Source organism: Cibotium barometz, chromosome 43 (genome assembly GCF_041138505.1).
Source record: "Cibotium barometz isolate CiBa-2024 chromosome 43, ASM4113850v1, whole genome shotgun sequence".
In the NCBI taxonomy this organism is placed as follows: Eukaryota; Viridiplantae; Streptophyta; class Polypodiopsida; order Cyatheales; family Cibotiaceae; genus Cibotium; species Cibotium barometz.
The window spans coordinates 36566897-36582092 of record NC_141088.1 but is presented as its reverse complement, the minus strand read 5'-3'; the positions used below and the strand labels follow the sequence as shown (position 1 = coordinate 36582092).

The following is a 15196-nucleotide window of genomic DNA, read 5'->3' as shown; positions in this document are numbered from 1 at the left end:
GATTCTACATATCACAAATCCTTGCCTTCTCATGAAGGCACCATAAATATCACCACATAGATTTCATATTGTGCATGTCTCCACATCCTATCAATACTAGGTTTGCATGCACAAAATATATATTATTTGTCCGTGTCAAGCAGGCCACCACAAAAGACAAAAGATAAATATCACTATACATCACTATACTAGGCCACCACCACAAAACATAAATAGAATTATTTAGAAACATCATTCATTGCATCATGTGGTTGTGAAAGAGGAGGTAAGTAGCTCGAGATCTTATGATGAAATGAAGATAAGAACCAAGCTATGTTTTCTAAAAAATGAAAGAGAAAGGTTATATAATCTACATTCAATTGTTTTGTTTAGTGTATTATTTGAAGCAATGGTTTATTTTAGTATGTGATTAGATGATATATTAATGATTGCAATTAGTTGTGCCTGTGTTCTTCTATAGTGTTTACTTAAAATATGATACAAAGATATCTCCCCACTTAGAAGTTGACAATGGTAGCGGGCATGACCATCAATATCTTGGCCACACGAGGATAGAAAAGAGAACAATCTTAAAGGTGTTAAATGGCACATCATATTTCCTATGGTTGACGTTCTATAAGGATCCATATATGGAATGTGGCATATCATGTATTACATATTAACCATGGACAACTTTGGGAGACAAGGAGAGGAGAGAAAAGAAAAATCCTACAACGTGGAGCAATCGGCTAGCTAATTACAATGAGTCTCCCAAAAAAACCTTTAAATGCTTCATTGTTTGCTGGGGGCTTCGCCACCCTTTTACATACCACAACAACGCGCGGGTTGAGGACTAGTATTACCTATGGTCGATGTTCTCTAATCTAATGGAATGTGACACGACGAGGTGGAGATGAGTGATTCCACATGACACAAAAAAAAAAGGGTTTCTTGTCCTTATTTTCCAATGAAACATACATCTTTCACATAACACAAGCATCACAAGCATGGCACCACAAATTTTGCATGTGCGCTCTTTTCAAGACTAGATTTGCATACGTGAAGACGGATAAAACTATTTAGAAATAACAATCATCGCACAAGGGGTTGCAAGAGAGGGTGAGTTTTTTTTTTCTTCTAGTACCTCAGACAACCGGTTGCCATTAGATTTGATGGAGTGGGGGGGGGAGGTGTGAGCCGGATTTGAACTCGCGGCCTCCTCGAGAGAGCTGAAACCTCTAGCTATTCCTAAGAGGTAGCTAGCTTGTGATAAAACGAACAGAGGAACCAAGCTACATTCAAAAGAAAGAGAAAGGTAGCATAACATAAGCTATGCGGACATGACAAGAGTAAAAACCTATACTTTGGCTGCAAGCCTTATTCAATAAGGTTTCAAGGTGCATGCTGTTTCTACCCATGGAAGCCGCGGCCGTGGCTGGGCACCAACGAAAGCCTGTGGGTCTTCGGGGCTTCGAGGTGTGGAAGCACCTTGCTCGTGACGGAGGCTTGGACGTCAGCATCCTCCACAAATGCACCCTCCTGGGAGAGGTCTTCAATGAGCGCCTCCACTAGCTCTGGAGTCACGTGCTCCATCATGAACACATGGGAGTACAGTCGATTTCCAAGGGTCTCATTGGAGAGGGAGTATTTCTGGCAGAGAGACGGTTTGGCCTGCTTGAAGCGCACAGTGAGCGACAGGGGCGTGCGTCCCACATAGAGGTCCGTGTGGAGGATATGGTCTGCCAGGTAGCGGAGGCGGCTCTCCGTCAGTACCGCCATGGCCTCCAGGTGGAGGGCCTTCTTAAGCTGGTCACGGAATGAGTTGCGGGCGAGATAGTCCCACAGGAGCATAGGAGAGAGGCCATTGCGCGAGCCGGCGAAGGTGGTGTCCGGGGTGCCGATGTACTCCGGGTTATCTGGTGGCAGCATCTGGTACTTGGTTTTGGTCATGTAGAGGCCACAGGGGACGGGCACCCCGATCCACTTGTGGCCGCTCATAGCAATGGAGTGCACCATGGGTAGGCGGAAGTCGAAGTTGGGGCCGCGCTCGTCCACCAGGCCGCTGTCATAGGCCATCTCGATGAAGGGCATGTAGGCGGCGCCCAGCGCGCCGTCGACGTGGAACCAATAGCCGGTTCGCACGTCGAAGCGGGTGGGGTCGTTAGCGTCGTAGTAGACCTTGCGTTCCAGGAGGCCGTTCTTCTGGAGGATGGGCCGGAGCTTTTTGCAGGCAGCCTCTACATGGTCGTAGGCGCCCTTGAAGGTGGTGCCGTAGTTGAAGCACACCATGATGGGGTAGCCTCGGGAGGCGAAGAAGTCAACAAGAAGGGCCAGGGCGTCGATGTCAATGGCGCCGCTGTCAAGCGAAGGCACCTCCGCCGGCCACCCGTATCCCTTCCACTCCTCCAGCGGGCATTCGTCCGTATACAGCTCGCTGCCCACCTCGTAGAACGTCCGGATGGCCAGCATGGTCATGGCCTTGGCCAGAGAGTAGTGTGTATCCTCTGAGTAGAAGGCGATGGGCGTGTAGGCGTTGGGGTTGTCGTCCGGCGTGGGCGCTTGATGATACATCATCCTTGGCAGGCCCGGTGTAGTGTCGTGGTCTATCTCTACAACAGGCGCGGCTTTTGCCCTTCTCACCAGCTTCCGCCTAGCCTGGTGCCCGCTCCACAATATCTTCTTGCCGCCCAGATAGTCTCTGGCGTTCCACATGCCGTAGAGGTTACCCTCTGTGGAGCCCATAGTGAGCGCAAAACCCCAGTAGGATTCAGGGTCGTCGCTGTCGTGCGGCCAGCGAGCATTCCAGAGGGAAGCGTAATAATCCAGAACGGCCCGCTCCATGAACTTGCTATTGACGGTGAAATTTCCGGAGGTGAAGGGGTCGCCGATATTGTTCACCTGCATGCATTCAGCCGCCACCATCATGTAAATGGGCAAGCCATAAATCGTGGACGGAAGAGAGATTAGCGAGCCAGAATTAGCAGCTTAGTACTTACATGAGTGTCGAAGTAGCTGCTGAAATCGCCAGAGTAGCTGAGTGCCTGGTTGCACTGGTAGCCCAGGAAGCGCGACTTCTGCTCCGCGTGGTAACGTTTTGCCTCGGCGATGGCTCGCTCGCGCTCGTCCTCGGACATCCCGGAAGCGGGTAGCCGGAACGTGTTGTAAGTGTTGGGGATGCCGTCCACTTGTGGATAGACTTGAGATGGATCTTGGACGGGGGGGGACACCTTCACGAATGTCTTGGCCGCTCGCTTGAGCTGGTCGATGGTGGGCGGCTTTGGCCGGCCGCCCACAGCCAGCGCTTCCCCTTCCGCTTTCCTCTTGGAAGGCAGGACCGCAGGGTCATGGCTAATGTCAGAAGACATTCTGGAGAGATGAATTGACAAATGCTGCTGAGTTTCCTGCTCCATGTCTACAGCTCTATTTATAGCTAGTTTGCCGCGTCCCGTCACTTCCCTGCCCTCGACGGTCGACTTCGATCACATGACGAATACTTCGATCACATGTGTATAATCTCAAGCCTGAGCGTGAAGTTTTTTAACTATAGTATTGATCATTTGCGATCGCGACAAACAGTTTTTTTATACTCCCGAGTACGGTCGACTTCGATCACATGACGAATACCACGTTCAAGCCTGAGCGTTTTTTTTATACTCCCGAGTACGGGACCCACTTGAGCCTCCAGCCTCCAGGAGTAAAGGTTGCAGTAGCCTTCCAAGGGTGTCAAAACCTTCACAAGGAAAGCCCTTTAAATGAAGAAATTCTAGGCGTGTGGGAACCATACTTTAATCCAATGTTTTTGGGGAGGAGTAGAGTAACAGTGCATAAACACTATTAACTTTTTACAAAGGAGGAGGCTTCTATTTATAGGGAAAAATGAGCCTCTAACTAAGTAAACTAATTCTAGAATTTTTCAGATCGGTTTGGTCAATTTTGACCATTTTTGGGTTAGTTTAGCTTACTTTTTGGATCTAGTTGAAACAGGAGAAAGGAGAGATAAAAATATCTCATTATTTATGAGTTTAAAACTCCTCCACACATGTGAAATAGGTACCTCCTTCATGAGAAAAACTCCCCACACTGAGGTGTCAAAAATGCATCATTTCATCTAAATATCTCTTCTTTTTTAACTAATAATCTTGTCCTTAGACAACTCTTCATCTTGTGAGTATTTACTCATTTTTGAGAGATTTTCTTTTATTCTTCAATTTATCTCTTTCCTAAATTTTGATTAATCTTATTGGTCCATAGGAACCTTAATTGGAACATAATTCAAAAATTTTTAAAATTTTGGACCCTTCGACTAAGGTCCTTTTTACCTATTTTTAATTAATTTCAATTGCATATTGGAAAGTTCTTTTTGAATTTCCATTTCAAGGGAAACTATTTTAGACACTAGGAGGATTTTTATATCCAAAAATATCTCAATTTTGATTTACCTCTCTCTAGACATTTTCTCTCTCTATGCCAAAACAGGGTAAAACATGATCTTTCTTTTATTTCAGAGAGGGGAATAATTATAAGATCAGAAGAGGAGATTCTTACACCTGCACACCTCAAAAGCTAGAGGGAGGAATCTTACACCTTACCTCACCCACCGACCAACCCCCTTTCCCCCTTACCTCACCCACCGACCACTCTCCTCTCCCTCACCCCACCGACCACCCCCTCCCTTCACTCCTCACCGACCACATGCTCCTCACCCTCTCACCCCACCGACCACCATCCCTCTCCTCTTCTTGTGACCCACCACCTCCTCTTCCTCACCGACCACCCCCTCACACTCTCACCCCACCGACCACCATCCCTCTCCTCTCCCCCTTCCCTCTTGCACAACCCCCTCACTCTCTCACCCCCTCTCACCAACCACCCCCCCTCCCTTTTTTCTCATCGATTCAAGCCAAAAAAAGCCCTCCTAGTTTTCTTTTTCCCATTACAAGTTAAATTGAAAAAAAAACTCCCCCTTAGTATTCTTTATTATTATTCCTTCTTCCAAAAATAAAAATAAAAAATTACCCCCTCTTAGTTTCTTTTTCATTACAAAAAAAAAGTCTCCCCTTGTCCTATTTCCTTCTTCTTTCCAAAAAAAAAACGTCTCTCTTACTCTCTCTCCTCTCGCCCGCAGCTCTCTCCCTTCACTCCCCACCGACCACCCTAATTGACCAAGCCCACCACACCGACCCCCCCCCCTTTACATCACCCCATCACTCCTTCACTCCCCCACCCCCCTCTCTCTCTCTCTCTCTCCCCCCCCCACCGACCACCCCCCTTTTTCCCCCCTCACTGACCAAGCCCACCCCACCGACCAACTCCCCCCCCCCTTTACATCACCCCATCACTCCCTCACTTCCCACCGACCACTCTCCTTCTATCTCTCCCCACCGACCAACCTCTCCCCCTCACTCTCGCTCTCCCACCCCTCTCTCTCTCTCTCTCCCTCTACCTCACCCCACCGACCACACCTGTTCTCTCGCTTACTCCACCGACCACTCCCTTTCACCTGCACGCATCCCCCTTCTCTCCTGCGACCCCACCACCCCATCTACCCCCTCTCCCTCTCCCTCTCCCTCATCCCACCGACCACCCCATCTCTCGCTTACCCCACCGACCACTCCCTCTCACCTATGCGCCTCACCACCCCCAACCCACCGACCAAAACTCCCCTCCCTCAAAGTGACGACCATTGCCCCCCCCCCTCTCACCTCAAGTTCTCAACCCCTCTCCCTCCCTCTCTCACTGTCACCCCTCCTCTCTTGCTCTATTTATAACTAGCGCGTTAGAGCTAGCCTACCTCGATCACATGACGAATACTTCGATCACATGTGTATAATCTCAAGCCTGAGCGTGAAGTTTTTTACTCCCGAGTACGGTCGACTTCGATCACATGACGAATACTAAGCACATATGAATACCACGTTGTATAATCTCAAGCCTGAGCGTTTTTTTATACTCCCGAGTACGGGACCCACGTGAGCCGCCAGGAGTAAAGGTTGCAGTAGCCTTCCAAGGGTGTCAAAACCTTCACAAGGAAAGCCCTTTAAATGAAGAAATTCTAGGCGTGTGAGAACCATACCTTAATCCAATGCACTACTACCTAAGTGAAGATACATTTCACCGGGCTCACTTTGTTTTATTCACACATGTACGGGTGAGATCACTTTTAAAAAAAATACCCCCCTACAAGTGGCTTGGTCAGCCCCCTACATGTGTCAATAAGACAAATGTGATGCTATGGCACATCTAGCAACAAGAAGCGGGCTCCAAAAGTAACATGCAATGCATTTCATGGAGTGCAAATGGGTAAACCACAAGAAGTAAGACACCATTTCAAGAAGTGCACGTGGGTAAAGGACATCAAAGATTGAGAAAGTAAATACTACAAACCATGACACATCTGGCGAGAAGCACACCTAATGAACAAAGGATTAAGAAAACATGGGCCTCCTTGCAAATTACCCTCCTTGAAACTACCACCTTTTGAAAAAATAAATACGTCTGGACAATATAAAAAATAGGCTATTAAGAAAGAGACCATCGCGTTTTAAGCTCAAAAATATGTCTAAAGAAAGTAAATAATACAAACCGTGACACATCTGGCGAGAAGCACACCTAAGTTCTAAAACGAACAAATGATTAAGAAAACATGGGCCTCATTGCAAATTACGCCTCTTGAAACTACCACCTTTTGAAAAAATAAATACATATGGACAATATAAAAATAGGGTTTTGACAGACCATCACATTTCAAGCTCAAAAATATGTGTAAAGAAACTCTCAAAAATCAAGCTTGTTATAATAATAAGGTATCAAATAAAGCATCCTTATCCCCATCGGTCCTCATCCCCATCAAATGAAGTGGAAGTGGATATTAAATCTTCTTCCATACTATCCACAATAGTTTTACATTATCCAAGTGAAGGCTTAAAGATTCAAAACGTGATCTTACAACACGATGTGAAAGACGTTTCCCTAGGATCTTATCTTGGTTATTGACTATCCAAGTTGGTGGATGATAAATTTTCCTCCATACTATCCACAATAAAGATTCAAAACGTGATCTTGAGGCACAATGTGAAAGACATTTCCCTAGAATCTTATCTTGATTATTGACTACCCAAGCCGCCTTAAGCCTTGTAAGTTCAAAACCATACACTAGAATGTCAACATTTAGTCCTTAGAATCTTATCTTGATTATTGACTATCCAAGCTGCCTTATCTTGTAAGTTCAAAACCATACACTAGAATGCCAACATTTAGTCCTTGTGTTTATTGCTCTCTCTCTCTCTCTCTCTCTCTCTCTCTCTCTCTCTCTGTCACACACACACACACAAACAAGCATCATGCACACGTCAACTTAAAACCCATCTCTCTCTCTCTCTCTCTCTCTCACACACACACACACACTTGCCATTTAAGAAGGTCTTATCAATGAGCTTGTGTCTTACTTTACTCGCAGTGTCTAATCTCATATTAGACACACACACACACACACACACACACACACACACACACACACACACACACACACACACACACATACACACACACAAGCATCACGTACACATCAACTCAAAACCAATTCCTCCTCCTCCTCCTCCTCCTCCTCTCTCTTTCTCTCTCTTTCTCTCTCTCTCTCTCTCTCACGTGCACACACACACACACACACACACACACACACACACTAAAAATATTAATAATGATGTTTAACACTATAGATTTTAATCATCACTTCCAAATGTTACTTGCAACAATATTAGAGTTAAATATAATTTTCTACATCCAAGTTACTCTAAATAAATTGATAGAAATCTTTTATAGTGTAGATATCATCATTTATGTAAGATGGTAAATTCTTCATTTGGTTAACTAATATTAGGTTTTATACATAGAATGCTTTTAAATTATATTTGTAATTGTCCCATTTTGATGCTTGATGGGTTCCCCATTTCTCTATTGTTGAAATATCAAGCTCATATCTAGTAATGTGGATATGGATGACATGCCAGGATGATAGCTCTACACTTATGCCATTGGTATGGTTGGTGAGATTATGGTTTATAAGTTGTGTGATAGTCACTTTGGTTTACTAAAGTTATGGTATAGTTATGGCACCAATTCATATAGTTCTGACAGGCTTGTATGTTTTAGTAGTAGAGTACTTTTCCTTATAGTATGTACTCTTCACTTTTGTTATGGCTGTTAGAAGTAAAGAAGAAAGAATAAAATATATCCAGCCATCTGTCTTGTGTGTGTTGTCTACTCTTGTGTGTGTGTGTGTGGGTGTGAAGAAGAAAGCTTACAAGGAGCTAAAGCTCACTCTCTCTCCCATATTCTTCTCATGATGGTATCAGAGCAAAAGTTCATGTAAAGAGCTCAACGCAAGCAAAGTAAGTAGTACATGGGTAATTTCACCTGATCCCAAGAAAACCCACCCGTCACCCCCTCTCTCATTCCCTCACCCATGCCACCCTCCCTCTCTCTCTCTCTCTAGCGTTCTATCTCTCTTCTGCTTCGCCCACTTTGCACAATCCCAGAAAAAAATCGACTGCCCCATCTTAGTTTTCTTTTTTCTATTAAAAAACAAAACAAACCCCCTCCCAAAAAAAAAAACACCAGCCACCTCTCTCTTTCTCTCTTTTTCCCCTTATGTAAGATCCCTGTCCCCATAGCGCAATGAATTCAGGGGTGGTAGCAGCGGAAGTAGCACTTCTTGCGCGGGGCAGGGTCCCTCACTCGGGGCCTCGCCACCACGGATATCCGGACAAGAGACTAATCTATCGGTTCTTCCAAAACCGATGGACCTGAAAAAACTTCCCTTGCCTGGAAAGCACGGGCGATTCCTCCAGGATAAATTTTCTCTAACGTAGTCAAAAGCCTTAACTAACACAACTGATCTGATCGAATCCATAAGTACCATAGTCAGATCAGGGAAAAGATAACACTTGGATCATAGAGACCAACGCTTTTTTCCTCATTGAGAGACACAACCGTTGATTCTTTTCCATAGAATAATTTTTATCTGGGATTTGCTTCATCTATCGTACCAGAACTAAGTCTCAATTTAGGGATCCATCAGTCCTGCCTAATCCCATCCAGTCCCGTGGGTTAGCCAACCGCCTAACCACTGTAGTGATGGGATCCACTTAAGAATTTGGTTAGGTTTTCCAAGCCCCCTAGCCGGATATTCATGCAAACTTAAAACTAGTCACACCACTTACACACCCAATATGAAATTGTCTTTTTCACAGAATCAGCTATCTTTAAAAATAATCATTTAATGAAACCATTCTGTCACTGATCATAATCCTCAAAATCTCCGGTTGAATTCTTATTTCCAATAATTCCTTCATCGGTGTACTTATGGCATCATTGGCAACCAGAACGGTCAGCACCTGTCCACTCAGGGACCTTTTCGATAGTTCTTAGCTCATAGTAACCGACAATATATTCACATATCAAAAATAGAATCTCCGTTGAAGATCAGATCAACCGATGGATCCATATAAAAGAGCCATGAACTCCTTCACAAGACGGTCAAAATGATTCTCCAACATTCTTGACATAAAATAGTCATTTAAAAATAGTTCAAAAATACAGTTTCTATAACGAACTCTCGTCTTTCCACATTGCTCCACATCAAACCACATTATTTAATTCCACAATCATTTTTGTATCTTTCCATGCATAAATTCATATGCATCTTTCCATGCATAGAAATTGAATTCAATGAAAATAACACTTTTATTATTAAAAAAACTTCTATTATACATCTTTCCATGTATAGAAATTAAATCCAATGAAAATAACACTTTTAAAAAAATTTCTTTTAGAATGCACAAACGGTGGGGATTACTCTTTTAGAAGAACCTAATGATAAATTTTAGTTCCACAAAATTTAAGAAAATTTTGCCATAACCTCCTTTGTATGACTGACCATTTCTCAATTTTTACATTCTAATATCAATTTAAAATTAATCCCAATTTAAAGTAAATCACTCTAATATATTCATGCAAACTTAAAACTAGTCACACCCCTTACACACCCAATATAAAATTACCTTTTTCACAGAATCAGCTATCTTTAAAAACAACCATTTAATGAAACCATTGTGTCACTAATCATAATCCTCAAAATCTCCGCTTGAATTCTTATTTCCAATCATTCCTTCATCGGTGTACCTATGGCATCATTGGCAACCAGAACGCTCACCACCTATCCACTCAGGGATCTTTTCGATAGTTCCTAGCTCATAAGTAACTGAAAATATATTCACATATCAAAAATGGAATCTGCGTTGAAGATCAGCAAGATCAACCAACGGATCCATATAAAAGAGCCATGGACTCATCCGTTGAGGACCACTAAGATCAATCAACCAGATCTATGCCTGAATTCAGAAAAAAACTCTTACTCCTTGTTCCAATATCTTCCCCGACACGCGTGGGTATCGTCGGCGGTGACCCATAGCCCGAGCACTATATGGTCAGCACCCTCTAGGATCCTTCGCAGGTGACCTAGCACTTCACTCATAGGCCGCTTTCCTTGGTCCCTCATCCACCATACCGGAAGCTCACCATTTTAATCGAACCGAGGCTGGTCAAGACCTCGGCCGAGACCTTGCTACGCGAGACGTCCTCCATTGACTCTCCGTCAACTGTTACAACTTTATCAGATTAGGTCTCCATGACCTCATTCACAAGATGGTCAAAATGCTTCTGCAGCATTCTTAAGATAAAATAGTCATTTAAAAACAGTTTAAAAATACAGTTTCTATAACGAACTCTCGTCTTTCCACATTGCTCCAAATCAAACCACATTATTTAATTCCATAATCATTTCATAAGTATTCCTATTCTTATCTAATCACATCATTTTCATCTCATCACATCTTTCCTCAATTTATCCTTATCAGATCTCATCCACTCACATTTCATCGTGCATCACATTCATTCACATCTCATCCATTCAGACCAGATCACATTCACTCACATCTCATCCATTTAGCCCACATCACATTCACTCAGATCACATCTCATTCATTTTACCTCACATCTCATTCATTCACATCTATCCCGATTCACATCACATTCATTCATATCCATCACATTCACATTCCTTCATATACACATCTATATCCATTCTTTCACATACACATTCATATCCATTATCATCACATACACTCATTCACATCCCATATCATTCGTTTACATTCTGATTCACATGACATCACATATCATCCATTCATTCCCATCTATCTGATTCACATCACATCTCATCACATCCATTTACCTCACATCTCATCACCTCTATTCACCTCACATCTCATCACCTCTATTCACATCACATCCATCCATCCATTTATTCCTATCTATCTGATTCACATCACATCTCATCACATCTATTCTCGTCACATCTCATCACCTCTATTCACATCACATCCATCCATCCATTCACATCTATCTGATTCACATCACATCTCATCACATCTATTCACTTCACATCTCATCACCTCTATTCACATCACATCCATCCATCCATTCACATCTATTTTATTCACATCATATCCATCCATACATTCACATCTATCTGATTCACATCACATCCATCCATCCATTCACATCTAGCAGATTCACATCACATCTATTTACCTCACATGTCATCACCTCTATTCTTATCACATCCATCCATCCATTCACATCTATCTGATTCACATCACATCTATTCACCTCACATCTTATCACCTCTATTCACATCACATCCATACATCCATCCATTCACATCTATTCACATCACAGCTCATCACATCTATTCTCCTCACATCTCATCACCTCTATTCACATCACATCCATCCATCCATCCATCCATTCACATCTAAATAGGTAAAAAGGACCTTAGCTGAAGGGTCCAAAATTTTAAAAAATTTTGAATTATGTTCCAATTAAGGTTCCTATGGACCAATAAGATTAATCAAAATTTAGGGAGGAGATAAATTGAAGAATAAAAGAAAATCCCCCAAAAATGAGTAAATACTCACAAGATGAAGAGTTGTCTAAGGACAATGTTATTAGTTAAAAAAGAAGAGATATTTAGATGAAATGATGCATTTTTGACACCTCAGTGTGGGGAGTTTTCCTCATGAAGGAGGTGCCTATTTCACATGTGTGGAGGAGTTTTAAACTCATAAATAATGAGATATTTTTATCTCTCCTTTCTCGTGTTTCAACTAGATCCAAAAAGTAAGCTAAACTAACCCAAAAATGGTCAAAAATTGACCAAACCGATCTGAAAAATTCTAGAATTAGTTTGCTTGGTTAGAGGCTCATTTTTCCCTATAAATAGAAGCCTCCCCCTTTGTAAAAGGTTAATAGTGTTTATGCACTGTTACTCTACTCCTCCCCAAAAACATTGAATTCACTTCATAATTCAATTGTTTTTGACTAAATCCTCTACAAAGAATTGGTGGCCACTCTTGATCCAAACAAGAGTAGAATCCTCAATCCCTCAAGCCAAAGGAAAGCTCACAAAACTCTATGTAAGCTAAAAATTTCACTTTTTAATTTCTAATTTATGGTTTTCTAAATTCGTTTTGTTGATTAAAGTGAATCTTGATTATTATGCCTTGATGAAAAGGCCACCCCCTTCTCTTCATTACGAAATCAGCCTTTCTTTATCCTAAAATGAGTAACAAATAAATTGATTTAAACTTTTCTTATTGTTTACTCTTTAGGAAGTGAAAATTGAGTAGATTAGAGAACTTTACTTTAAATTGAGTAGATCAGAGTACTTTACTTCAAATTGGGACTAATTTTAAATTGATATTAGAATGTAAAAATTAAGAAATGGTCAGCCATACAAAGGAGGTTATGTCAAAATTTTCTTAAATTTTGTGGAACTAAAGTTTATCATTACGTTATTCTAAAAGAGTAATCCCCACCGTTTGTGCAGTTTAGAAGAATTTTTTTAAATCATAAAAGTGTTATTTTCATTAGATTTAATTTCTATACATGGAAAGATGCACAATAGAAATTTCTTTTATTATAAAAGTGTTATTTTCATTGAATTCAATCTCTATGCATGGAAAGATACATATGAATTTATGCATGGAAAGATGCCTAATAGAAATTCTTTTTATTTCAAAAGTGTTATTCTCATTAAAATTGAATTTATGCATAGAAAGATGCATAAAAGATTTATTTTTATTTCAAAAGTTTTATTCTCATTAAAATTTAACTTATGCATAAAAGATGCATAAAAGATTTATTTTTATTTCAAAAGTGTTATTCTCATTAAAATTGAACTCATGCATAGATAGATGCATAAAAGATTTATTTTTATTTCAAAAGTGTTATTCTCATTAAAATTAAACTTATGCATAGATAGATGCATAAAAGATTTAATTTTATTTCAAAAGTGTTATTTTCTTTAAATTTGAATTATGCATAAATAGATGCAAAAAAATAATTTTTTTAAAAGTGTTATTCCCACTGAAGTTGACTTTTATGCATAAATAGATGCGTAAAGAATCTTTATATCAAAAATTAGAATTCTCTTGAATTCTATGTTTAAATTCTATGAATAGATGTGATGAGATGTGATGTGAATCAGATAGATGTGAATGGATGGATGGATGTGATGTGAATAGAGGTAATGAGAAGTGAGGTGAATAGATGTGACGAGACGTGATGTGAATTACCTCTCCTCTTCTTGTGACCCCACCACCTCCTCTTCCTCACCGACCACCCCCTCACACTCTCACCCCACCGACCACCATCCCTCTCCTCTCCCCCTTCCCTCTTGCACAACCTCCTCACTCTCTCACCCCCTCTCACCAACCACCCCCCTCCCTTTTTTCTCATCGATTCAAGCCAAAAAAAAGCCCTCCTAGTTTTCTTTTTCCCATTACAAGTTAAATTGAAAAAAAAAACTCCCCCTTAGTATTCTTTATTATTATTCCTTCTTCCAAAAATAAAAATAAAAAAATTACCCCCTCTTAGTTCCTTTTTCATTACAAAAAAAAGTCCCCCCTTGTCCTATTTCCTTCTTCTTTCCAAAAAAAACGTCTCTCTTGCTCTCTCTCCTCTCGCCCGCAGCTCTCTCCCTTCACTCCCCACCGACCACCCCCCCTTTCTTTCCCCTAATTGACCAATCCCACCACGCCGACCCCCCCCCCTTTACATCACCCCATCACTCCTTCACTCCCCCACCCCCCCCTCTCTCTCTCTCTCTCCCCACCGACCACCCCCCTTTTTTTCCCCTCACTGACCAAGCCCACCCCACCGACCGACCCCCCCCCTCCCCCCCTTTACATCACCCCATCACTCCCTCACTTCCCACCGACCACTCTCCTTCTATCTCTCCCCACCGACCAACCTCTCCCCCTCACTCTCGCTCTCTCTCTCTCCCTCTACCTCACCCCACCGACCACACCTGTTCTCTACTCCCTTTCACCTGCACGCATCCCCCTTCTCTCCTGCGACCCCACCACCCCATCTACCCCCTCTCCCTCTCCCTCTCCCTCATCCCACCGACCACCCCATCTCTCGCTTAACCCACCGACCACTCCCTCTCTCTCACCTATGCGCCTCACCACCCCCAGCCCACCGACCAAAACCCCTCCCTCAGAGTGACGACCATTGCCCCCCCCCCCTCTCACCTCAAGTTCTCAACCCCTCTCCCTCCCTCTCTCACTGTCACCCCTCCTCTCTTGCTCTATTTATAACTAGCGCGTTAGAGCTAGCCTACCTCGATCACATGACGAATACTTCGATCACATGTGTATAATCTCAAGCCTGAGCGTGAAGTTTTTTACTCCCGAGTACGGTCGACTTCGATCACATGACGAATACTAAGCACATATGAATACCACGTCGTATAATCTCAAGCCTGAGCGTTTTTTTTATACTCCCGAGTACGGGACCCACGTGAGCCGCCAGGAGTAAAGGTTGCAGTAGCCTTCCAAGGGTGTCAAAACCTTCACAAGGAAAGCCCTTTAAATGAAGAAATTCTAGGCGTGTGAGAAGCATACCTTAATCCAATGCACTACTACCTAAGTGAAGATACATTTCACCGGGCTCACTTTGTTTTATTCACACATGTACGGGTGAGATCACTTTAAAAAAAATACCCCCTACAAGTGGCTTGGTCAGCCCCCTACATGTGTCAATAAGACAAATGTGATGCTATGGCACATCTAGCAAGAAGCGGGCTCCAAAAGTA

At 42.5% G+C, this 15196-nt stretch overlaps 1 protein-coding gene across 1 annotated transcript; it reads right to left on the bottom strand.

Moving 5' to 3' along the window:
- Positions 1-1035: 1035 nt before the first annotated feature.
- On the bottom strand, positions 1036-3485 carry LOC147613878 (histidine decarboxylase-like). The gene is made up of 2 exons (XM_086781865.1): positions 2976-3485; positions 1036-2877 (listed from the first exon to the last, which is right to left on the bottom strand). Exons 1-2 carry the CDS (start codon positions 3387-3389, stop codon positions 1390-1392), a joined length of 1902 nt encoding a protein of 633 aa, XP_086637991.1. The 5' UTR covers positions 3390-3485; the 3' UTR covers positions 1036-1389.
- Between the last annotated feature and the right edge of the window lie 11711 nt (positions 3486-15196).

What these genes read in the sequence shown, in the direction of transcription:
- LOC147613878 (XM_086781865.1), bottom strand. Translation starts at nt 3,389, where the DNA reads ATGGAGCAGGAAACTCAGCAGCATTTGTCAATTCATCTCTCCAGAATG. An exon ending in GCAGCTACTTCGACACTCAT is followed by an intron (nt 2,878 to 2,975) that starts GTAAGTACTAAG and finishes GAATGCATGCAG; the next exon opens with GTGAACAATATCGGCGACCC.